General features: G+C 45.0%; 1 protein-coding gene across 1 annotated transcript in view; it reads right to left on the reverse strand.

Moving 5' to 3' along the window:
- Fa2h (fatty acid 2-hydroxylase) overlaps nucleotides 1–26773 on the reverse strand; it is a 63131-nt gene extending 36358 nt beyond the window's left edge. Inside the window, exon 1 of the mRNA XM_036188471.1 lies at nucleotides 26425–26773. Coding sequence (XP_036044364.1) covers nucleotides 26425–26694 — 270 coding nt within the window. The 5' untranslated portion in view covers nucleotides 26695–26773. The remainder of the gene's footprint in view (nucleotides 1–26424) is intronic.
- Nucleotides 26774–27175: the final 402 nt, after the last annotated feature.

Below are 27175 nucleotides of genomic sequence, written 5' to 3' on the forward strand. Positions count from 1 at the left end.
CGTGAATGGTGCACAGACACCACCCAAGAACACAATCTCCTCTGATTTGGGGACTGTCATCTCAGAGAGGCATCAGTTCTAGGTCAATACTGCCAAGAGAACTTTCTTTACTGATGAAAACGTCCTATATCTGAGCTGTCTAATATACTACAGGAAGCCAGGTGTGGTGGCACATGCCATTAATCCAAGCACTTGGGAGGCAGAGGCAGGCAGATTTCTGTGAGTAAGGAGAGCCAGCCTGGTCTACATAGTGAGTTCCCAACTAGCCAGGGCTACATAGTGAGATCATGTCTGAAGATCAAAGCCAAACCAAACCAAAACCACCCTGAGAGGAGTTACCTTTTTAAATTGTATTCTAAGTAGTGTCTTAGAATTTTTATTGCTGTGACAAAACACCATGACCAAAACAACTTGGGCAGGAAAGGGTTTATTTCAGTTTACAGTTCCATGTCACAATCCTTCACTGGGGGAAGTCAGGCCAGGCACCTGGAGGGCAGGAACCTGGAGGCAGGAGCTGAGGCAGAGGCCATGGAGGGATGCTGCTTACTGACTTGTTCCTCATGGCTTGCTCAGCCTGCTTTCCTATTATCCCAGGACCATAACTCCAGGGGTGGCACTGCCCACATTGAGATGGATCCCCCACATCAATCACTAATTAAGAAAACGCCCTACACTCTGTTTACAGGTAAATCTTCTGGACACACTTTCTTAAATGAGGTTCTCTCTTCCCAAATGACTCTAGCTTGTGCCGGCACGATAGTAGCTACCATGCTGACAGCAAGCTCCAAATTCATGTGTTCAATCACCATGTGAAAAGCTTCCTTGTCATCTTAAACCTAGTATGGCCCCAGTGAACACTAACCACCCTCCCCAAAACCCAGTATTGTCTGCACAGCTCAAGACGCCTATCTGCTCAGTTCAAAACCATTGGCACCTCCCAAACTCCTCCCTTGTTCAATTTCAATATGTAAGTCACCAGTTAGTTCTAGTGGTTCTGTGACCAAGACTACGCCAGACTCTCTGCATTCTTGTTGCTAGGCCAGTCCGCACTCTGCCCCCCCAACCCAGGTAACAGCAATGGCCTCCAACTCTCTAACTCCTTCCAACCTACCACAGGTAGATAGATCAAACTACTTACTTAATGAACTCCACTTCTCCAGCCTTCTGCTTAAAGCCTTCCAGTGGCTGCCCACTATTCTTAGAAATGAATTCTCGGTCTCTGGTGGTGACTACGAGACCCACCAAGATGGAGTCCCTGGTCCCATCTCACTTCCCCTACCTCCACACTTGATAGTCCCTCTTTTGTTCATACCTCAGGCCCTTTGCCCTTCCTCTTCCTTCCATCTGAAACGATTTTTATACAGTTCTATGGCAGCTGCTTTCCAGCTACCAAACATCAATTCTTTAGGGATGCTTTTTCTGACTACCTTTATGTGCGGGGGCAGCCACTCTGACACCCCCGGGTGAAAGGTACTATGGATTCTATTATTCTGTTGTGTGTGCAGACTATTTGTATTTTGTTTCAGTACTTAGCACCACCTGTAAGTTTTGTGTGTCTCTACCCACCGTCAGGTAAGTCCCACAGGGACAGAACCCAGTGGTCTTTTTATCCTGAGCAACAAGCATCAGAGAAAACATCCGGAATGTTTGTGGTTGTAAAGAAAAAAAATAAAAGAGAGGGGAAGGTGACCCTGAGAGTCCCTGGGGTCACCTGAAGCCTTGGCCAGCCCTGCCTTTGGAGCCCGCATGTCACTGACTAGGGCAGGTGTCTGCCCTAGGTCCAAGTACAGACAGGCTGAGATGCGCGGGTCAAGAGAAGACCCCACCAAGCCTGGCCATGATGAAGGGCAACTGTGCAACCAGAGTATCTCTAATTCTCTAGCTCCTCGAGGGAGCAGGAGTTCTTGCCCGAGGAGGTCCAAACACTCCACAACTCTAGTTTTCAAACCATCTACCCCCTTCTACTTGGCAGAAATCTACCTGCTTCTTAGTAGAAGGAACTCAGAATCTTGGCTACAGTTTACCCTACCTTCTGCTTCCCAGATCTCATTGCAGCCACACACATTCCCACGAAGGGAGGCAGAGAGCAAGGAAACCATAGGTCTGCAAAGTGAAGTGACTTGTTCAGACTCACAGCCATTAAGATGCAGAGTCAGAATGATGGCACTGTCTTTGAGCTCCATCCCAAGGCTCTGTCCCAGGGGGCGAATGTGGGGGTACTTGGGTAATACTCGCTGAGTAACTTTCTATGCTTCTTTTACTGGTTCTTTGAAAAACTGGAGATACAACCCTAGCCAAGCTCAATACTTCCCCTTTCTCCAGCTCCAGCCTTCCCCTGTCCCTTGGCCTTCCAGAGCAGTGTGTTGCAAACATGATGGTGATTCTGAGTTTCGTGAGGTACCTGCTGCAAACACATGCCTCGGGTCTTGTCTCCAGAGAGTCTGCCTTTTAGATTTGAGAGTGGAGTCAAGCAATCAAAATGCTCATATTCTCCCTCTCAGCCTAAGGCATTCCTTAGTTGCATGTGCTTGTATGCTCAAGTGATACCTTTAACTGGGAGAAATCATGCTACATTCCCCCAAATTCTTATCCACCTGGACCCTGTGAATAGGACTGTTTGGAAATATATATAGATTTTTGATATATGCCAGTTAATGTGAGGTCATATTAGATTGGGATGGGCCTTTACTTCAGTACAGATGAACTCCAAGAAAGATCCTGTGAAGATGGAGCCAATCATTGGTAGGTTTGTAAGTCAAGATTGCCAAAATGGTGACTCCTCCAGAAGCTGGGAGAGGTACGGAACAGATTTACCTTTAGGGCCTCCAGAAGGGACCAGTCCTGTTCATACCCTTATGTCAGATGTCACAAGGGACTCTGAGAACACTTCTGTTGTTTTCAGGCACCTAGGGTGGTGCTTTCTGATGCAAACATCTGGGAAAGAAACTACTAGCATGACGTCCCTGGAAGTATGACCTTTTGCTGCATGTAACCATGCTGTGCCAATTTATTTTATTTTCCCACTCCTCCTTTAAGGGCACATCAGTGCCTGATTTCCACAAGAAATACTTAGTTAAGTAAGTATTCTTTTTTTCTTTTTCTTTTTCTTTTAAATAGGAAAGTGTTGGAAGAAATACTTAAGTATTTTTCTTTCTTTCTTTCTTTCTTCCTTCCTTCTTTCCTTCCTTCTTTCCTTCCTTCCTTCCTTCCTTCCTTCCTTCCTTCCTTCCTTCCTTTCTTTCTTCCTTTCTTTCTTTTCTTTTTCCAAGACAGGGTTTCTCTGTGTAGCTTTGTGCCTTTCCTGGATCTCACTCTGTAGACCAGATTGGCCTTGAACTCACAGAGATCTGCCTGCCTCTGCCTCCAAGTGCTGGGATTAAAGGTATGCACCACCACCGCCCAGCAGTATTTCTTAAGTAAGTATTTCTTCCAACATTTCCCTATGAAAAAAATTCAAACATGCAACACAACTGAAAGAATCACACCACTAACACCTCATCTCTTCTACCAGATTTCACCATTCATATTCTAGTATCTCTTTGTATGAGATGAGTTTAACATAGCCTGCTTCCACCTCAGGAACAGGGATTACAAGTGACCATGACTCTGACTCATTTAGTGGTGCCTGGGACTGAACCCAGGGCCTTGTGCATGCTCGACAAACACTCTGTTAACTGAGCTCCATTCCCAATCCCCTATTTGCTCTTTAAACTTGTATAGTTACACCCATGAAATCTTGACAACATGGTGCTTAAACAAGACCTGAATTATTCCAGTACAGGCTGACATTGCAAGTCAGATGGGAGACACTGTACAGATCCCACCCCGAGATGAAGGACTACAAGCCACAATCAACTGCAGATAGGGGGATTCATCTTCCCCAGAGATGAGCTCCTTAACTAGTTATTCAACACCAAATGGTCAGACCTAAAAATATGAATACAAGCAACACTAATTTTTTTTTTTTTTGGTTTTTCAAGACAGGGTTACTCCATGTAGTTTTGGTGCCTGTCCTGGATCTTGCTCTGTAGACCAGGCAGGCCTAGAACTCACAAAGACCTGCCTGCCTCTGCCTCCCAAGTGCTGGGATTACAGGCATGCACCACCACTGCCCAGCTTGCAACACTAAATTTACTCAATAGGCTGTACTTATCTTTATTCATGTGTATGTTTGAGTATTAATAATATTTTTTTAAAAAAAGAGGCCATGAATTTGAGAAGGAGTTGGCAGGGCATAGGAGAAGGAGGGAGAAAAAAAATATTAAAAATTTTTATTTAAAGCTTGTGCATACCAACAACTAATTCTTGCAATTACAAAGCTACTTAAATCCTTAGGTAATAATTTAAAAATCTGTGTTAAATTCACTTGTGTTAAATTCACTTGCCTTCTTTTTCTGATTGGGTATTATTTTTCTACTCTAAATGACACACTCAGCTTTGTGTGTGTGTGTGTGTGTGTGTGTGTGTGTGTGTGTGTGTGTGTGTGTGTGTGTGTGTGTGTGTGTGTGTGTATGTGTACCCATGTATGCTATGACATATGTGTGGAGGTCAGAAGATGACTGTGAACACTTTGAGGCAGGATCTCTCTTGTTTCTACCATACTGCATGGTCCAGACTAGCTGGACCATGAGTTTCCCTACATTTTCCTGTCTCCATCTCCCATCTCAATGTAGAAGTGCTGGGATTATAGATATGCTCCACCACATCTGACATTCTAACATGCTTCTCTGGTGTGGAATTCCCATTGTGAGGCTTGTCTGGCAAGTGATTTTACCTGTTGAGGTATCATACTGGCTCCTGATATGCAGATCTTAAGGGTGAAGGCAATGCCCTAATCAAGGTATAGAGTGTTTCCTTTACACCAGAAGTCCATTATTTTACCATTTATTCTATATATTTTTTAATTATGTGTGTATATGCACATGAGTGCAGGTGACCATGGAGGCTGGAGATGTCGGAAGTTGCTGGAGTTACAGGGTGTTGTGAGCTAACCAATGGGAGTGCTGGGTATGGAACTCAAGCCCTCTACAAGAACTGTGTGCACTCTTAAGATTGAGCTACCTCTCCTGTCCCCAAGGAGTGTTTTTGAAAAATAAGCTTCTCATGCAATGGAAGTAACAGGAAAAGATGAGGGAATAAGTGTCCAGAGCCCTTGATCAATGGGACAGGAAGTCTGGGGGTGTACAGGGCTCTTCAGGAGAGACATCAGGCACCCTGCTAGTAAATACGACAGCTTCTTGGCTCTCTCAGCCTCTGCACACCCACATGTCTGCCCTGACCTGTAGACAGTGCCTCCAGCCCCAGGCTGCCAACACAGAGCCAGGCAGGGCGTGGACCTGCTCTGATGCTCAGTTCAAGGGCAAAGCTGCTGCTACATTTTCCTTCCTCAACTCTCCCCTTTTCTGCATTCCCCAGAATTTCATGGCCATTCCAAAAATACTTAGCCATCCTCCACTTCTGACCTCTCCAACCTCCCACTTTAGACCCTCTAATCCCCAGCATGAACTTGAAGACTAGGATCCATCATTTGCATAAGTTTTCACTAACTGGCTTCCTCCTTGATTTTTCTCATTGACTACAGGGCCTAGGGCAAGCTAGGCTCTAGCCTCTAGAAGTTAGAGTCACCTATGTTATGTCCCTGAGGCCAGGGACACAAAATGTATGACTCTCGGTGCTTGTCCTGCACTTGGCTCTTTAGTGGAGCAGTCTCTTGTTCGGAATGGAAAGAAAGATTAAAAAAATAATTACTTTTAAAGATGTGGTTTTACTATCTAGGCTAGGTTAGCTATAAAAGCATGGTCTTCCTGTCTCAACCCTTCTAATGCTAGGATTATGGGCATGCCTGTGCTAGCACACACACCGATTTAATGTGTTTTGTTGTTCATTTTTTGGAGTGTTGGGGATCAAACCCAGGGCCTTATGTAAGCCGTTTACCACTGCCCTACATTTCTAGCCTTTTGATTTCTTTGGTACAAAATTGAGTTCCCAAGTAGTATTAAATATATATATTTGTAAATTACTGGTGATAAATGTGAGCTTTTAAGAATCAGCAGGGTCCGTCCGCACTGGAACTCTCATCTGGACCAGAGCTAGATCTGAACACCACAGAATGGAAGAAGAAGAAGAAGAAGAAGAAGAAGGAGGAGGAGGAGGAGGAGGAGGAGGAGGAGGAGGAGGAGGAGGAGGAGAAGGAGAAGGAGAAGGAGAAGGAGAAGAAGAAGAAGAAGAAGAAGAAGAAGAAGAAGAAGAAGAAGAAGAAGAAGAAAACAACCTTATAAGTAACATCATGAAGAAGCTAGAGCCTTATATAGAAGAAATCAAAAATAAAGTAGAGGAACAGACAAACAAAAAATGGGAAGAACGCTATAAAAAACTAGAGGAAAGGACAATTAAAGCAGAAGAAAACAATAAATCCTTGAATGAAAATCATGAAAAAGCAAGGGAGACAATCCAAGATCTGAAGAGGGAAATAGAACAAATGAAGAAGACACTAGCAGAAGGAATGTTGGAAATAGAAAATCTGAGTAAACAAACAGGAACTTCAGAGGCAAGTATAACCAACAGAATGCAAGAGATGGAAGAGAGGATCTCTGGTGTTGAAGATATGGTAGAAGAAATAGATTCATCAGTCAAAGAAAACACTAAAACCAATAAAGTCATGACCCAAAATGTCCAAGAAATTTGGGACACCATGAAAATTCCAAACCTACAAATAATAGGGATAGAGGAAGGAGAAGAATACCAACTCAAAGGCACAGAAAATATATTTAACAAGATCATAGAAGAAAACTTTCCCAACTTAAAGAAGGAAATGCCTATGAAGATACAAGAAGCCTATAAAACACCAAACAGACTAGACCCCCCAAAAAAGTCCCCTTGCCACATAATAATTAAACAACTAAACATACAGAATAAAGAAAGAATATTAAGGGCAGCAAAGGAAAAAGGCCAAGTGACTTATAAAGGCAAACCAATCAGAATAACACCCGATTTCTCGATGGAGACTTTGAAAGCCAGAAGAACCTGGACAGATATGCAGACACTAAGAGACCATGGATGCCAGCCTAGACTAATATACCCAGCAAAACTTTCAATCATCATAGATGGAGTGAACAAGACCTTCCAAGACAAAACCAGATTTTAAACAATACTTATCCACAAACCCAGCCCTACAGAAAGCACTAGAAGGAAAATTCCAACCTAAGGAAGGCAGATACACCCATGAAAACACAGGCAATAGATAACACCACAGCAGTAAACCCCAAAGAAGAGAAGTACACACACACTACCACCAAAAAAATAAAAATAACAACAGGAATGAACAATCACTGGTCATTAATATCCCTTAATATCAATGGACTTAATTCACCTATAAAAAGACACAGACTAACAGAATGGATAGGAAAACAGGACCCATCTTTCTGCTGCATACAAGAAACACACCTCAAATTCAAAGACAGACACCTCCTAAGAATAAAAGGCTGGGAAAAGACTTTCCAATCAAATGGTCTTAAGAAGCAAGCTGGTGTAGCCATCCTAATATCCAGCAAAATAGACTTCAAACTAAAATCAATAAAAAGAGATGATGAAGGACATTACATACTCATCGCAGGAAAGATTCACCAAGATGAAGTCTCAATTCTGAACATTTATGCCCCAAACACAAGGGCACCCACATATGTAAAAGAAACATTACTAAAGCTCAAATCACTTATAAAACCCCACACATTAATAGCGGGAGACTTCAACACCCCACTTTCACCTCTGGACAGATCAGCCAAATTGAAACTTAACAGAGACATAATGGACTTAACTGATGTTATGGCTCAAATGGACTTAATCGATATCAATAGAACATTCCACCCAAACAAAAAAGAATATACCTTCTTCTCAGCACCCCATGGAACCTTCTCTAAAATCAACCACATACTTGGCCACAAAGCAAATCTCAACAGATACAAAACAATTGGAATAACCTCCTGTGTTCTATCAGACCACCATGGTTTAAAGTTAGATTTCAACAACAGAAAAAACTACAGAAATCCTACAATCTCATGGAAACTGAATAATGCTCAACTGAAACACCAATGGGTTAAGGAAGAAATAAAGAAAGAAATTAAAGACTTCCTAGAGATCAATGAAAATGAATACACCACATACCCATACTTATGGGACACTATGAAAGCAGTGCTAAGAGGGAAATTCATAGCACTGAATGCCCACATAAAGAAGCTTGAGAAATCTTACACTAGTGACTTGACAGCACACCTGAAAGACCTTAAACAGGAAGAAGCAAAGTCTCCCAGGAGGAACAGACGCCAGGAAATTATCAAATTGAGAGCTGAAATCAATAAAATAGAAATAAAAGAGAACAATACAAAGGATTAATGAAACAAAGAGTTGGTTCTTTGAGAAGATCAACAAGATAGACAAGCCCTTATCCAAACTAACCAAAAGACAGAGAGAGAGCATCCAAATTAACAAAATCAGAAATGAAAAGGGGGACATAACAACAGACAATGAGGAAATCCAGAGAATCATCAGGTCATACTTCAAAAACCTCTACTCCACAAAACTGGAAAATCTAAAAGAAATGGATAATTTTCTGGATAGGTACCACATACCTAAGTTAAATCAAGACCAGATAAACCATTTCAATAGTCCAATAACCCCTAAGGAAATAGAACCAGTCATTAAAAGTCAAAAAAAGCCCTGGACCTGATGGTTTCACTGCAGAATTCTACCAGATCTTCAAAGAAGACTTAATACCAATACTCTTTAAATTGTTCCACACAATAGAAGCAGAAGGTATATTACCAAACTCCTTCTATGAGGCTATAGTTACCCTGATTCCTAAACCAAACAAAGATGCAACAAAGAAATAGAACTACAGACCGATCTCCCTCATGAACATTGATGCAAAAATACTCAATAAAATTCTGGCAAACAGACTCCAAGAACACATCAAAACAATTATCCACCATGATCAAGTAGGCTTCATCCCAGGGATGCAAGGGTGGTTCAACATACGAAAGTCCGTCAATGTAATACACCATATAAACAAACTCAAAGAAAAAAAACCTGATCATCTCACTAGATGCAGAAAAGGCATTTGACAAAATCCAACACCCCTTCATGATAAAGGTCTTGGAGGGATCAGGAATACAGGGAATATACCTAAACATAATAAAGGCAATCTACAACAAGCCAACAGCCAACATCAAATTAAATGGAGAGAAACTCAAAGCAATACCACTAAAATCAGGAACAAGGCAAGGCTGTCCCCTCTCCCCCTACTTATTCAATATAGTACTTGAAGTTCTAGCCAGAGCTATAAGACAACATAAAGAGATTAAGGGGATACAAATTGGAAAGGAAGAAGTCAAGCTCTCCCTATTTGCAGATGACATGTTAGTATACATGAGTGACCCCAAAAATTCAACCAAGGAACTGATACAGCTAATAAAAACCTTCAGCAACATTGCAGGATACAAGATTAACTCAAAAAAATCAGTAGCCCTCCTATATACAATAGACAAACAGGCTGAGAAGGAAATCAGAGATACATCACCCTTTACAATAGCCACAAATGATATAAAATACCTTGGGGTTACACTAACTAAGCATGTGAAGGACCTATATGACAAGAACTTTAAGTCCCTGAAAAAAGAAATTGAAGAAGATGTCAGAAAATGGAAAGATCTCCCTTGCTCATGGATAGGCAGGATTAACATAGTAAAAATGGCGATCTTACCAAAAGCAATCTACAGATTCAATGCAATTCCCATCAAATTACCAACACAATTCTTCACAGATCTGGAAAGAATAATACTCAACTTCATATGGAAAAGCAAAAAACCCAGGTTAGCCAAAAGAATCCTGTACAATAAAACAACCTCTGGAGGCATCACAATCCCCAACCTAAAGCTCTACTATAGAGCTATTGTAATAAAAACAGCATAAAAACTGACATGTGGACCAATGGAATCGAATTGAAGACCCTGACATTAACCCGCACACCTATGAACATATAATTTTTGACAAAGAAGCCAAAAATGTACAATGGAAAAAAGAAAGCATCTTCAACAAATGGTGCTGGCATAACTGGATGTCAATGTGTAGATGGCTGCAAATAGATCCATATCTGTCACTGTGCACAAAACTTAAATCCAAGTGGATCAAAGACCTCAACATAAACCCAGCTACTCTGAACCTGATAGTAGATAAAGTAGGAAGTACTCTTGAACGCATTGGCACTGGAGATCACTTTCTAAATATAACACCAGTAGCACAGACACTGAGAGAAACAATCAATCAATGGGACCAGCTGAAACTGAGAAGCTTTTGTAGAGCAAAGGACATGGTCAACAAGACAAGCGACAGCCTACAGAATGGGAAAAGGTCTTCACCAACCCCACATCTGGCAGAGGGCTGATATCCAGAATATATAAAGAACTCAAGAAATTAGACATCAAAATGCCCAACAGTCCAATTAAGAAATGGGCTATAGAACTAAACAGGGAATTCTCAACAGAGGAAGTTCAAATGGCTGAAAGACATTTAAGGAATTGCTCAACATCCCTAATTATCCAGGAAATGCAAATCAAAACGACTCTGAGATACCACCTTACACCTGTCAGAATGGCTAAGATCAAAAGCACAGAAGATAGCTTATGCTGGAGAGGATGTGGAGCAAGGGGAACTCTCCTCCACTGCTGGTGGGAATGCAAGCTTGTACAGCCACTTTGGAAATCAATATGGCGCTTCCTTAGAAAATTGGGAATCCATCTCCCCCAAGACCCAGCTATAGCACTCTTGGGCATATACCCAAGGAATGCTCAATCATACCACAAGGGCATTTGCTCAGCTATGTTTGTATCAGCTTTGTTTGCAATAGCCAGAACCTGGAAACAACCTAGATGCCCTTCAACTGAAGAATGGATAAAGAAAATATGGTACATATACACAATGGAGTACTACTTAGCAGAGAAAAACAATGACATCATGAGGTTTGCAAGCAAATGGATGGATCTAGAAAAAATCATCCTGAGTGAGGTAACCCAGACTCAGAAGGACAAACATGGTATGTACTCACTCATAGGAGGATACTAGATGTAAAACAAAGATGACTAGACTGCTACGCAACTCCAGGGAGGCTACCTAGAAAATGGGACCCTAGGAAAGACCCAAGGATCACCCAATGACAGAGAAATGGATGAGATCTAATGAACAACCTGGACGACAGTGGGAGTAATGAAGGGCAAGATTTGAGGGAAAGAAAGCTTAGGGGAGCAGGAGATCCCAGCTGGATCAAGAACAGAAAGGGAGAACGAGGAATAACAGACCATGATAAATGAAGACCACATGAGAACAGGAATAGGCAGAGTGCTCCAGAGGTCCCCAAAAATCCACAATGATACATCCTCTGTAGACTGCTGGCAGTGGTTGAGGGAGGGCCTGATCTGACCTAGTCTGGTGATCAGATGGCTAAACACCCTAACTGTCGTGCTGGAACTCTCATCCAATAACTGATGTTAGTGGATGCAGAGATCCTCAGCCAGTCCCCAGGTGGAGCTCCAGGTGTCCAACTGTCGAGAAAGAGGAAGGTCTGCAAGAGCGTGAATTGTTGAATCCAAGATTGCAAAAAGCACAGGGACAAATAGCCAAACTAATGGAAGCACATGAATTATGAACCAAAGGCTGTGGAGGCCCCAGCTGGATCAGGCCCTCTGGATAAGTGAGACAGTTGATTAGCTTGAGAGGCATCCAGTCTGTGGGACCAGGACCTGTCCTTAGTGCATGAGCTGGCTGTTTGGAACCTTGGGCTTACACAGAGACACTTTGCTCAGTCTGGAAGGAGGTGACTGGACCTGCCTGTACTGAATCCACCAGGTTTAAATGAATCCCTATGGGTGCCTTGATCCTGGAGGACATGGGAATGGAGGGGAGGGGCTGGGGGGAGGGTGGGGCTGGGGGCAGGAGGGGGCAGGACAGGGGAACCCATGGCTGATGTATAAAATTTAAAACACATAATAATAAAGCAAAAATAAAAATAAAAATAAATAAATAAATAAATAATCATCAGGAAAACATTAAGACATAAATCTATTTGGACGATCAATTAAAAAGCTACATTCTTACACACACACCCGAATTCTCAGACAGTTAAAAAAAAAAAAACATAACAAGAAAAACCATTAAGCACAACTTATTAACAGGATGATACTTTTAAAAAATGTATAAAATTTTAAAGGAGGAGTTCTTTCTAAGGAGGAGCAAACTGATAAACTTACATTTTTGGTTGTGAGCATAGCCTTTAATGGCTGAGCCATCTCTCCAGCCCCTGGTATCTTTTCTTTAAAGAAAATGTCAAGAATTCTTATGGGAAAACTCCCCTAAATAAACCAAACAGAGATGAAAAGCAAAGGAAAAAAGAGATGATAGACAGTGGATTAAGATCCTTTATATCTAAGGAGCGATAATCCATCTTAAGAAAAAGAGCAGGATGGCAGTGAAAAGTCCCAAGTCTGGGGATCCGAGTTTAATCACCAGGGCTCACATGGTGGAAGGAGAGAACTAAGCCCCAGAAGTTGTTCTCTGACTTACACACATACACACATACACACACACACACACACACACACACAAAAAAAAAACAAAAACAAAAAAAAAAACAAAAAACAAAACAAAACAAACAAAACAAAACAAACAAACAAAAACCTGGTGGTCCGGGGCTACATAGTGAGAACCTGTTTCAAAAGGAAAACAATAAGATAGTTCCAGAAATATTAAAAAAGAAATGAAAAATTTTGGTAAACATTTTAGAAGGACATTTGGCAATATCCATCAAAATACAAAATGCACATTATTATGTTAATGCTACAAATTTATTTACAAGTATTTGAGAACTATTGTGCAGGCATGCATATGTTTTAGGGGGAAAATATCAAGAAGATCAGCTATTAAAGATGAAGTAAACAAATAAGTGTTCCTATACTGCTATGTGGAAAAAGGTGCAAAACAAGTCAGCAGGTAAAGAATGCAGCGGGACCCTAAGCCATGTGTGTTACACGAATCCTTTCTGTGGGAAACAGAGAAGACTCCACATGCAAAGTGTTTCAGTAGGGCCACATAAAGATGGCTGAGGGTAAAGGGGACATTTGTTTTTCTGGATATTGCTTTCAATTATTTGAGTTGTAAGTATATTAATATGTAATTATTATGATATTTTTAAAAGTAAATTTAAGTCAGGCAGTGGTGACACACACTTTTAATCCCAGCACTCAGGGAGGCAGAGGCAGGCAGATCTCTGAGTTCAAGGCCAGCCTAGTCTACAGAGAGAGAGAGTTCTAGGACAGCCAGGGTTACACAGAGTTACCCTGTCTCAAAAAGCAAGTAAACAAATGTAGTTTTGAAGAGATATAGAGTCTGTCTCAATGAAAAACCATAAAAGAAGAGGAAGAGGAGCAGGAGGAGGGGAAGGAGGAGGGAGAGGAAGAGGAGGAGGAGGAGGGGAAGGAGGAGGGAGAGGAAGAAGAGGAGGAGGAAGAGGAGGAGGGGAAGGAGGAGGAGAAGGAGGAGAAAAACAGGTTTGGTTGAGGGCTAATGAGATGGCTTAGTAGGTAGGCACACTTGCCACTAAGCCTGAAACCCTGAGTTTAATCCCCTGGATCCACATAATGGAAGGAGAGTACTGTCTCTCATGATTGTTCTTCACACATATATGGTGGTTAATGTTCACACACACACACACACACACACACACACACACACATACACACACACAAATAAGTAAGTGTAGAGGTTGGAGAGATGGCTCAGTGGTTAAGAGCACTGGCTGCTCTTCCAGAGGACCCAGGTTCAATTCCCAGCACCCACACGGAGGATCACAACCGTCTGTAACTCCTCTTCTGGTCTCCATGGGCACCAGACACATACATGGTGTACAGACATACAGGCATGTTGGAAGAGGCAAAGTATCCCCACTCCTCTGGCTCCTTCCTGCCAATGGCTTTGCTCTTGAGTCTGCTTGAGTTCCAGAGTCATCAGTATAGACTTAAGTGATGTCCCCAGGAGCATGCAGACAAGGGCAGCTCAGACAGAAGAGGCTTGGGAATTCTGTCTGTCATCCAGGCATTCCAGAGATAGATCACAGGCAGAAGAGAGGGGTCTTGAACAGAGTACTCCACTCTACCCCATGGTTCTCAGATCTGGAGAGGAGAAGCCATCACCCAAGCATTCCCTCTAGGTCTGCCAGAAACAGGTGAAGACAGTATGTTGGGACCCCATGGTAAGTGTCTGGGAGGGAGATCAGCCAACTCCTCAGCCTACCAGCCTCCTCCCACATTTCATAGAGACCAGAACTGTCCAATCCCTGGATGTCTCTCCTCTATTGCAGCTTAGGCCAGACACAAGGGACCTTCCAGAACATCAGATGCACTGGTAGAACATCAGGCCCCTTAGCCCAGTGGTTTTCAACCTCCCCAATGCTGTGGCCCTTTAATACAGTTCCTCACGTTGGGCGACCCCCAGTCATAAAATTGTTTTGTTGCTACTTCATAACTGTAATTTTGCTACTGTTATGAATCATGATGTAAATACCTGATATGCAGGGTATCTGATATGAGACCCCTGAAGGGGTCAATGACCCATAGGTTGAGAACCACTGACTTAGCATTCTGGGGACATAAATCATTATTATTCAGATCCCCCATAGTTTGGGGGATGTTTCACAGTTCCTAAGGCCCATAAGAAAGTGCTACCACCAGAAGTGGGCACAGACAATTCTAACGCTGGGGGGATGGAGGCAGGAAGGCCAAGAGTTCAAGACTAGATCCTTGGCTACATAAGTGAGTTTGAAATTAGCCTGGGCTACATGCAACTCCATCTCAGATAGAAAAGAAGGAAAAGAAAAGGGGAAAATATAAGACCAAACTTTGCCAGCCCAGTTAAACTGAAATTATCTAAATCACAGAATCTTGAGCAGAGCTGTAGCAAACAGGGGTCCTCAAATCTCTGTGACTTCAGATGCAACTTTTAAGCCAACACATCATCCCATCTTACAGTTTGACCTCCAACCCTTCATCCTATGGAGGTGCTGCTGTCAGGAGACTGGAAGGTCCAACCACCGATTAGTCAGTAACAGCGCATACAGGGAGTGGGGCATATGCCAGGGGAAGGATACCTGCTCTGCACTGGAAGTCTCTCCCACACACTGCACAGTCCATGAAGCAAAGACAGTTTACAAGGGCCAGAAAGCAAGCAGAACCAACCTAAGGATCCTCTTCTTCCCATCTTCAGAAGGCTGAGAAGCCCAGGCAGGGGGATAAGAGGGACCCTAAATCACCCCAGCTTGCTCCAAAAGAAATCACTTGCTCCCCACTGGTTTAATGTCCTGCACAGTTGTCCCCAGTGAGTTAATGGGAATAGCACCCAGGGGTCTCTCTGAGCTAAACAATCTACTCTATCTATTTTAAGGGTTCAATAAAAATTAGAGCCCATCGTGGTGGCACACACCTTTAGTTCCAGCACTCAGGAGGCAGAGGTAGGCAGATCTCTGAGTTCGAGGCCAGCCTGGTTAGAGAGTGAGTACCAGGACAGGCAGGGCTACGCAGGGAAAACCCTGTCTTGAAGAAAAAGAAAGAAAGAAAGAAAGAAAGAAGGAAGTAAGGGAGGGAGGGAGGAGGGAGGGAGGGAGGAAGACAGACTGGGGAGATGACTCAGTTAAGAGTACTTGCTGCTCTGGCAGAGGACCAGGGTTCAGTTTCCAGGCCCCACGTGGTGACTCACAATCATCTGTAACTTCAGTTCGAAGAGATCTGAAGCCTTTGTCCTCTGAGGACTCCTGCATGCAGGTGGTGCATACCAGCTTGTGCATAAAGACAGACAGACAGACAGACAGACAGACACACACACACACACACAAAATCTTAAAAAATGAATTCAAGTAAAAATCGTCTAGAATAAATATTTAAAAATGCAAATTGCTAAACAAACTTAAACCACCTTACTGTTAGTTCTATAAGGGTTATTGACATCAGGTATCTTAAGTCCCTAAAGACTCCAGTCACAAAGTGCAGCAAAACCATCTTAACATGCAGATATCCACCAGCTGATGACATAGAAATTTAGCCTCTGTATTAGTTACTTTTCCTGCTGCTGTGATAAACTATGCAGACAAAAGCAGTTTAAGGATGGGAAGGCTTTGTTCTGGCTCACAGTTTGAGGGTACAGTCCATCACGGCAGGAAAGTGAAGGAGTTCAAGCAGCTGGTCACAGTGCACCCACAGTCAGGATTAGAGACTGATAAGTCCCATTGTCAGCCAGCTTCCTTCTTTCTAAGTATGAAGCCTTGGATCCAAGCCCAGAGAACAGCATGGCTCTCCTTGGTGGAACATCTCATCTCAGGCAGTCTAATCAAGATAACCCATTACCGTTATATCTAGAAGCTAACCTAACCTAAACAACCGGTCACAGGTATTCTTGGTGGCTTACCTCCTGGCTGAGTTCAGCTCCTGTCAAGCTGACAATCAGCACTACCACAGTCCCTGCTCAATCACTGACCATCTCCTCCAGCTTTTCCCAGGCCATGGGCAAAGTGTCCCATCTCTAAAGGCTGGCGATTGCTATCATCTGACTCCATGTGATGTAGCAAAATGCAAACTGAGGTTGAAAAATCAGGGTCCAAACAGGAAGTTTCACATGTGAGCCAAGATAAGAGAGAACTCACAACTCCATTGTAAACAAGGACCTGGCACAGCCAGGCTTGTTAATATTGAAAGAGAGTTAATTTATTTGAAAGCAGAGACCCCTTTGAAAGAGACTAACCTGTTCATCAAGGGATTAGGAAAGCCCCCTGGTCCTCAGATATATTTTCTAAGTGACACAAGGCTAATCCTGCTGGGAAGTGCTCAGAATGGAGTTTAGAAATGGATAATGATCCATTGTTTACTACTGCATTTCTGAGAAATTGCCTATGTTGATTCCAGTGTCTTTTTCCTTTTTTAAGAGATAGCCAGTTCCCATCCCCTCATCCTACTGTCTGTGAAACATTGGTCTTCATTTAAGGCATTTTTGACCTTTTAGCCTTAAACTCAATGTGTCCTCCACTTGAACCAGGAACCAGCTGAGGTTTTGTTTTGATGGTGCCCTGTATCATCAAGGTGGTTAAACTTGGCACTCCCAAGGGCTTGCCAGGGTCAAAAGAGAGAGAGCATCCAAGAAGCCAGGCTGATCTGCATTTGCCCTGACCTGGGGCATTATTGATCATAAAAGCTACATTTATTCCAATGCAGGGAGTTTCAAAGTGCAGGCCTTGTAAAAATTTAATAATCAGGATGTGGTAGCACATGCTTGTAATCTCAGCCTGTGAGAACTGGGGGTTGTGAGTTTGAGCTCACTTTGGGCTGCCTGGCAAGACTGTCTCAAAAGAAGCAACAAAATAAACCCTGGAGCCGTGTATGGTAATACACACCTGTGACATCAGCACTTGGGAGTCAGAAGCAGGAGGTAAGAAGTTCAAGGTGAGGCTCAGGTACATGGGATCCTGTCTCAAAAAAACTCCAAAACAAACAGCAACAACAAAACAAAAAACCTCAGAAGTCTTTTATTTGATGTTCATAAGGAAATGAAGACCTAGTTCATAGACTTTCCTGTTTCCTCCATTCCTTCTAGCTTTTTTCTTTCCTTCCTTCCTTCCTTCCTTCCTTCCTTCCTTCCTTCCTTCCTTCCTTCTTCCTTCTTCCTTCCCTCTCTCTCCTCCTCTCCTCTTTTTCTTTCTTTTTCGAGGCAGGGTTTCATGTAGTTCATGTTTGAAGCTAGCCTCAATTTCCCTACGTGTGTGTGTGATCCTCCTTCCTCTACCTCCCCAATCCTGCAGTGCCGTGCTGGGCTTATAGAGTGCTGGGCATCAAGCCTAGGCCCTTGTATATGCTGGACAAGTACTCTACAAACTGAGCCACATCCCAGCCCTATATTTTCATTATTACATATGAACAGGGACCACCAAAGAACAATTAATGGGGTTGTATTGTTTGAATTCATAAGCTAAAACCAGATTTCTAAAGGGATCTCCCTCAGCTTTGACTCATTTTTCAGTAGGAAACTTGGGTATCACGCAACAGTAAGCAAGGCTGAGGAGTCCTACCAAGCAGATAAGGAGATAGACAATGGAATCCTACCTCCTCTTCCCATGCAAGAAGAAATGATGACTAATCCATTTAGGTAATGATCAACCAGATGTGTTGTGGCTTGTCCAGATCACGATACATAACCGCATGTACTTGTAACAATGGAAATTCTGGCTTCTAGCTTTCCCACAACAGGGTGTTAAGGCCTCTTGTATACACAATAGTTCAAACATATCAAAGCAAATCCCCTAAAATTGGCTTATCAGATACTACTACTTAAACACCACGTAGTGTATTATCAAAATAGGAAATAAAAGTATTCCTATAATTATGCACTGGGGAAATACTTCTTAGTATAAAACACCAAGTCTGGGCGTCATATTTTTCAGTCACAAACTTTGCAGGTGTGCTGAGCACTGGGCTTGCTGTCCACATCCCCTTTTTATTATTGACAGAGTGTTTTTCCTATTGTAGAGAGGAATAGGTAGGGAGAGTGATAGGGTTGTCAGCCCACCTTAGATGGGCAGCAGCTAGAGAGGACTGAGAGCCACCACCTGGAGGCTGGAGAGGTAGCTCCGGCTAAGAGCACAGGCTGCCCTTCCAGAGGACTTGGGATCAGTTCCTACCATCAACATGGCAGCTCACAACTGTCTGTAACTCCAGTCTCAGGGGATCTGACACCCTCTTCTGACCTCTGTAGGCACCAGGTACGCATGTGGTGCACATACATACATTCAGACAAAACACTCATACATATAAGACATAAATAAAACAGAGAGAGGGGAGAAGAAACAGACACTCACATAGAAACAGAGAGAGAGAGAGAGAGAGAGAGAGAGAGAGAGAGAGAGAGCGCATGCTCTAGAGAAATTTGCATGAGAAGTCATCAGAAAAGATAACTGGCCCCAGAAATACAGGCAACCTGTGTCATGCTTACGTATAAGCATGCAGTTATTAAGAGCCACCGGGGAACCAGTCACCCCAAGAGCAGGGTAGTATCCCAGTTGTTTCCTCTGGCCTTGAACTTGTGGCAATCTTCCTGCCTCTGTCTCCAAAGTGCTGGGGTTACAGACACATGCCACTACATCCAGACTCAACCAATTGATTGATTGCTGTTGTTGTTTTTCTGTTGAGATGGGGGTCAATCTATACAGCCACTGCTGGCCTTGAACTCTACACACACACACACACACACACACACACACACACACACACACACACACCGTTAGTCTCCCAAGCACCAGGATTACAGATGTGTGCCACATTGGCTCTACTGCTATTTCCTGTGGTCAGCTTCACTTTTATTCCTTGCAGGAAGTCTGAGGAGAAGTGAACAGCGGTGTCTGGGTGAGGAACATGCTCCGGTCACTCTGGCTGGAACGAATGGAGGGCAAAGGCTGAAACAAGCACCTTACAATCCTCCCCTGTTCCTACCAACTCCAACCCGCTTAGCTAATAAAGGGATGGGAGAGACTTTTCACGCACTTTAGTTTTTGAATAATTACCTTTTAAATTATGCACAAGGCCCTGTTTCCAAGCATCCCATTCATCGGCTTGTTCAAATTATTTCTTAGTTCCTGTTGGCAAGAACCAGTGTGCCAATGTATCCTCATGAAACCCAGGTGAGGCAGACAAGTCCAAGGCTCAGAGTTTGTAGTTTCATAGACGAGACAAGGTGGGTAGTGAAGACACTTTGAAAGAAGTATATGTTGCAAAGGCTATGAGGTAGGGCTATGAGGAGTTGAGAGAAGAAAAAAGGATGTTGTAGAGAAAGAGATAAGAGAATCTCTGCAAGACAAAACCTTTGAGATGGTGCCATGGGGGTCCAGCGAGGAGGGGCACTATGTAACCAAGCTCTCCTTTGAAAGTGTCTCAGGCAGTGTGGGTCACTGAGGTGATCTTCCCAGGAGAATGCTACAATAATAAGCATGATGTGACTCTGGCCAGAGCAGGGTCATAGCAGGGCAGATTGTCTAGAAAGGAAACTAAAGAGGCTCCTGAGGACCAGCTTGTCACCTGTCAAGTCTCCCGGTTTTCTTTTTACAATTAGTCCCCATTTCCCCTTCAACTTGCCTATGGATTCTCCAGGTCAGGGCAAGCTACAGAGATTAGCTCTGCTTAGAGATGAAAAGCACTCAGTATCTCCCCTGGAGATACTGAGTGAAGGAAGCCACCCTCAAGAGAGAACATGATGCCTTTTAGGGGAAGGAAGCGCAGAGGCAGAAAAAAAAGCATCTGGTGGTGACAGAGTTTGGGACAGGACTGCCTCTGGGAGGCGCTGCTGACTGGGAGGAGTCAAGAGCTCATTGCCGGTGTTGAGGGGTCACAGCAATAGTAGGGTTTTCCTGGGTAAAAAGGCACTTGCACGAAGCCCTGAGATCCCCTCCCTGATACCATCTCCAGCACAGCCCAATTTGGAGGTCTGAGCTGAAACCTTGGAGAGCTGGCAACCTATCTCCACTTCCATTGTGGAGTGGGGAAGAAAAGACACCGAAATCCACTGGATCGAAGACCTGGGTTGTCCTAAGCCTTTCCCTCTTTTCTGGCAGAGGAAAAGCAAGGGAATGCAGCAACAGAGACTGAGAGGTGGTAACCAGGGATACAAGTGCCATGGTAGGAAAAAACGATGTTCTCTCTTCCCAGGGTCCAGGTCCCAAGACCTGAAGCCTGTGAGTCTGTTACTTTACTTGTCAAAAGGATTTTGTAGATGTAAGATAAAGATCTTGAGCTGGGGAGGTTATCCAGGATTATCTGGGTGTGCCCAATATAACCCTAAAAGCATTTATAATGGACAGATTGAGGCACAAGAGTCAGAGGCGGAGATGTGATGCTGGAAGCCGAGGCTTGAGTAATGAGGCATTGGCTCGGCGTCACTCGAGGCACAGAGGCTGCCTGGGAAGACTGGAAAGGCAGGGCAGGAGACTGTAGAAAACCCTAGAAAGAACGCTGCTCTTCCTACTCATGTCCGACTGCTGACCTCCAGAACCGTAACCGGATACGTCCATGTTGCTTTAAATCTCTGCCTGTGGCATTTTGTTACAGTAGCAATAGAAAATGAAGTCAGGCAAAAAACCAAAAGGATCCGGTATCAAAGTGGGGGAAAAGAGTAGCAAAGCAAACAGCAGAGCTCAGCCTCAAGACTGCAGGCAGGCCAGGGAGGCGCAGGTGAGAACCAGCCGCCAGCTTCAGGGAAGGGAAGCTCTCAAGACCCTGGCAAAGGCAGCTTCAGTAGCAAGGTAGGTTTTGGAGAGAATGGAGCACCTGTTACTCGTCTAAATAAACAAAACCTCCACATGAAGCAATGATGTGTGTCATATGGGATAGGAGGGCACACCAACAGCAAGGCTAGAAAGGATGACGGGGCCATCCAGGCATCAGTTTTGGGTATTTCCTGGCAATATTTCCAAAGGTGATTACTCTCATGTGTTTCTGGGATTCCCAAGAGTCCTATTTCTGATCTTCTTCCCCAATTCTTGGTCTCATGGAGCGATGCCAGGGATCTGTGCATGGAATCAGTGGCCAGATGTGCCACTAGCTGGCTGTGATTTCATCCTCCACGTCAGGCTTACTGCTGTTACAGCAAGCCAGAGCCGTTGGAGAAGGACGGTGACCTTTCATGGGCCAGGCCCTTGTGCAAAGCCCTTGACAATGGATGTCAGCTAGCTGACTTCTCGTCTCCACTCCACAATGCAAGTGGAGGTAGGTTCCCAGTTCTCCAAGGTGCAGACCTCCAAGTAGGGCTGTGCTGGAGGTGTTCCAAGGCTTCCCAGAAGGGAGGGGACCCCAAGGCTTCCTGCATTTAGATCCTCTTCCAGTTTAATCACTCAAGCCCTGAAGCCCTGAGCAAATATTACAAAGCCGAGCAGAACTGGAGGTGGTAAAGCTGTGGGCTTCTGAGTCACTCAGAGACACATCCTACCTGGTTAGGGTCTGGCCCCCAAGTCCTCCAGACATTTTGCTGCCTCAGTGCTACAATCTGGAGAGCTAAGGTTTACCTTGCTTGGAGTATTCTCAGGCAGATGGCTTATATCTCACTGGTCCCTGAACAAGAACCATCCAAGTCTGTGATACAATGCGGGAGGGGGGCGGGGAACGACGACACAGGTCTCTTTCTGACAGTTACTATCCCCTTGGTGGCAGATTTGTGGTTGACAGAGGACCTGGGCTGGGCTGTGATGAAATCTAGAACTTTTACCAGAAACATATATGCATACACTTTCCCACACACAATGTTATCTCTTTCACTAGTCCCAGATGACCTACCAGGTTTAAGAAGTCTTACTTCACGGTTTCCTATAGTGTGGTCCAAGTGGTACCCATGATGGTTTTAGGAGATACAAGAGACAACTTTTCTCATTTCAAGTTTGGGGCTGAGAAGCAGCTCAGTTGATGGACTATTTGCCTAGCATGCCCAGGGCCCTAGGTTGCTCCCCAGCATCACATAAACTGAGCATGGTAGCACATGCCTTTAATTCTGGCAGTTGGGTAGGCACTCTAGGCAGGAAGATCAGAAGTTCAAGGTCATCCTCAGCTGCATAGTGAATTTGAGGCCAGTCTGGGCTACATCATACCTGTCTCCCCTCTCACAAAAATTTATATTTATTTTGAAGTATATATAAGGCTGAGTGTGGTGGAGCACACCTTTAATCCCAGAACCTGGGATGCAGAGGCAAGTGGATCTCTGTGAATTTGAGGTTGGCCTGGTCTATCCAGTCAGTTTCAGGACAGCCAGGACTATGCAGAAAGACACAGTGTCAAAAACAAACAAACAAACAAACAAACAAATACAAACCCAAAACCAAACAAACAAAAGACTTGTGATTCTATTGGCCTTATTACTTAGGGTCAGTATATGCTAAAATTTAAAAAATGGGTCTATATAGAGTGAATATCAAATATTATAACTCAAGTGGTGTGTCAGTTTGTGAAGAAGTATGACAATGACGCGTGGGTGACCAAAGTCTAGGGAACATAATATCCATGGGCTGGGAAGGAGGTTTAGACACAGACCCGTTCTCTCTTTACATTATTTACGTACTTATTTTATTGTTTGTGCATGCATGTGCGGAGTCCCCACGGGTAGGACAGAGTCCCCACGGGTAGGATCCCTCTATGAATTCGAGGGATCCAACTCAGGTCATCACTTTTGGTGGCAAGCACCCTCAGCCACTGAGCCATCTCACCTGCCCTGCTTCCTTTTTTGAAGTGGTGGTCACAACTCAAGAACTGGGCTTCATGTCCACAATGGGAGAGCACAGGTGTCAGTGCTTAGGCTAGGGAGCGTGATCCAGCTGGCCTCTGGCAGCCAGGGGTAGTGAGAGAGCCAGCTTCCTCCCATCAGCCAGGGCCCTTTCACTTGCTCAAGGTGAGCAGCTCATCTCTCCTACCCCACAGTATGTTAGCTCAAACAAGTCTGACTTGTTCTGTGTGTGTGCCTTTGTGTGAGTGTGAATGTGTGTGTGAGTGTGTACACAGGGGGGGTTGGCAAAGTGGGGAAGAGGGGAAATGCCCATAGAAGAAGATATAGAGTGCTCCCACCTAATGATCAGGCTAGAGAAGGGTCCCTAGGGGACGGGACAACAGAGTTAGTTCACAGCATTTCCTGTCTGCTCTTCACACAACAGGAGAGGGCTCTTACCTCCAGAGGAATCCGCACCCCTGATCCAGCAGCAGAGGAGGTAATGTGGGGATTGTTAGAAAGACTTATCTGGTCATCTCTTTGAATGGACACACCACCCCTACCCGATTTCTCCGACTATCTTTCTCCCTCAGTTTAAAGAGAACTTTGCCCAGTATAGTAAAGCATGCCTGTAATCCCATCACTTGTGAGGCCTGGGGGCAGAGGGATCGAGTTTGAGGCTGGCCTGACCTAAATAGCAAGATATCTCACAAAATGAAATGAAATAAAACATACAAAGAAACAAACAAAAAACATGAGCTAAATAAAATAAAGAGAACCTTGTACTAGTTTCTACCTTTGAGCTCTGCCAGCAGAGTGACAGGAAACTGGAATGTAAGGTGACTGTGGCTGCTGGTTATATCTGGTCTGTGGGTTTGAAGGCAGACTGTTAGATTTTAGTTTTCTCTACATCCTCAGGTTGGGGCCTGGAAATCAGGGTATTTGCAACATGACCACACTGGGACTCTGAGGGTCACAGGTACGAGCAGGAAGCAAAGGTGAACTGGGTTTTGCCTCTGAGTTCTCCCTAGGGGTCAGACAGGGAAAGACAAAGCAAAACCAAACCCTAATGCTGGGTGGTTGGCAAAGTAGGTAGGTGGGGCCATCCGGGCCAGCTGGTGGGGGTGACATTCAGAATGGTACTGAGGAGAGAGGCCACACCCTCCGGCTCCTGTCTGTAGAACACAGTTACACTACAGGGCAGGCCAGTGAGATGTCACAGGCTTGGCAGTCTCTAGTGTTCTGATCCCAACCTCTTGCCAATTTCTGTACTCAATTTTTCTTGTATTTTCAGCTAAGCTTTCTGTTCCTTCAGCAAGACCTGATACTAAACGCCAGCTTCCTATATCATACTGGGCTCCCATCATGGAATGCCAAGTCTGGATGCTTTATGAAATCTCCCAAATCCTTCTATGATGAAATCTCTTTTCCCTTCCCTTCATGGTGGTGGAGCTACGCAGCTGCCTCTTCGCTGGTCTCCTTACATCCGCTGGGGTCTCCTGCATTGCTTCTTGTCATTGGAGCCAGGGTACTCTTCCAAAGATGCAAATCTTTTCATGCCACTCCTTTCCATGGCTCCACTTAAGTCAAGCCCTGGATCACAGCCTTGGAGGCTCATGTAATCAAGCCCCAGTGACTTTTGGCTCCCACCTCTTCGCTTTGCCTGATAACCTTTTGTCACCTTGGTCCTACTGTTGTCTCTTGACTGTGTCACACTCTCTTTTTTTTTCATTCATGCTGTCCCTCTGTCTGTAATATCCTTCCCACCACTCTGTCTAGCTAAGCTCCATCTTTCCATTAGCTATCATTAAAAATGTCACTTTCTCAAAGTAGCTCTTACTGAACATGTTCTCTAGAATCTTCACCCAGATTCGACATGTAAATATTATAAATATCAATGGGATGTATTTAAATAATCATCATGTGAGTAGTATGGTCCCTCCTTCCCCAATAGCATGTTCACTCCATGAAAATGGGAACCATGTTTGTTTTGTTTAACATCTGTTGGTACCTAACACAGTGTTGTCAACCCATTTAAAAACCGAGTGATTGATAAAGATTAGATAAGATGCCAAACGGGTCTCCTGGAACAGTGAATGACATGTCCTTTCATACAAAGACCTAAATGTACTTGGAAGCAAGAGTAAGCAACAAGAAACAACTGTTGCTTCACATCTGATCACGATGGCCTCACTTGTCACCAGCCCCATGCCAGACTTGGGAAAAAGGCATCAGCTTAGCTCCGACCTGAGTCTACAATACTGCTACTGTAGATAGGGACTGTGTTCCCAGCCCCTGGATCCTTGGGATAGAGGCAACTTTGATTCTGGAGTAAGAAACGTTTGATTTTTGTACTTCCTAGTAGTTTGACCTCGGACATTTATAGAACCTCTGTTTTCACATCCTAAAACGAAGTGGGTTGAAGGCAAAAATCCAAGCAGCCTGCACCACACAGCAGTACACAGCTTAGCACAGCCTGGGGTAGAAGTATCGAACTCTTTTCCTTAGCAAACTGCTTTATGCACTTTATTTCACTCTTTCGCACCCACAACACTGTTTAGGATAGAAATAAACTCGGGGCGGGAGGATATAATCTATAGGATGCTGTCCAGGTCCTTCACACCCAACCCACCAGAGCCTTGAGAGCTAGCTGAGCAGAACTTTAGATGTGTGCCTAGAGAGAGCGGTGGGCTGGGGAACTGGAGGACAGGTGAGCCCACGAACCTATTACTGAAACTAGAAAGGAGAGCAGAAAGGCTGATAAAGAAGAAGGAAGAGAAGAGAGAAAAGGGGGGTGGTGGTGGCTGGGGCCAGAAACAGGAATCCAAGTAGTCCAGGAATCAAGTTGTCGGGACAGGGGCTACAGACGGGACATGTTGGAAGGAGAATGCAGCCAGGTCAGGGGCTAGCGCTGGAAAGAGGAAGGGCAGGAGATGGGAAAGGGGCCAGTGACCTGTTACTTGGGAAGAAAGTGGGGAAGCGGAGAGAGGGGAGGGGCGGCAGCTGTCACCTTGCGTTCTCCTAGAGGGCAGGTGATCTGGGCTCTCCGGAATGGTGGTCTGGGGGAGGGGTGGGAAGCAGGGAGCGGGGTGTGCCCCGGGGGGGACCGGCTGGTACCTGAGGGTCCCCTCGCAGTTCGCCCACGTAGTACTGCTCCAGCCAGCGGCGGGCGTTGTCCGAGTGTCTGTGAGGTGGCCCATCCAGGTCGGCACTGATGTCCTGGCCAGCCCGCGCCCGCAGCAGCTGCTCGCCCCCCGGATGGTGCCGCACGAAGTCGGTGAGGTCGTAGAGGCTGGCCCCTCGGCGGACCCAGCAGGCGCCGGCCGCCAGGCGCCGCTGGACCTCGGCGGGGGAGAAGGAGGCGGCGGGGGGCGGAGCGGGGGCCATGGCGGGAGAGCGGAGCTCGGAGCTCGGAGCCCGGCAGTCTGCTCCGCGGCCGCCCGGCGCGCCTCTAACATCTCGGGAGCCGGGGCCGCCGCAACGGGCCGGCCGCCACCGCACCTGCTCATTTGCATGCCGCGCTCTCATTGGCCACTCGGGGGGACGCGGCTGGGGCTCGGAGCCGCCTCCCCATTGGCCCGCAGGGACCCGAAGCCCCGCGCGCCGGGCGCTGAGCGCGGGCGCAGGTGACCCTGGGCAGGTAGAGGGCGTGCCCGTCAGGTGTGTCCGGCTGCCGGTGGATGGCAGCGGACTGAAGGGGGACGGACGGTCAGGACGACATCCTCCGTGGCCTCTTAACTTCTCCTGCAGCTTCAAGGGAGAGATTTAACTGTATTGAATTCTGCAGTTTCAAGAGGCAACAGGGCAGAGGTTTTAGTCTAGTACCGGGGTCGCGGGGTGGGGTGGGGGGAAACCGAAAGATGTAAAG

The sequence above is a fragment of the Onychomys torridus genome, chromosome 5, assembly GCF_903995425.1.
Source record: "Onychomys torridus chromosome 5, mOncTor1.1, whole genome shotgun sequence".
Taxonomy (NCBI): domain Eukaryota; kingdom Metazoa; phylum Chordata; class Mammalia; order Rodentia; family Cricetidae; genus Onychomys; species Onychomys torridus.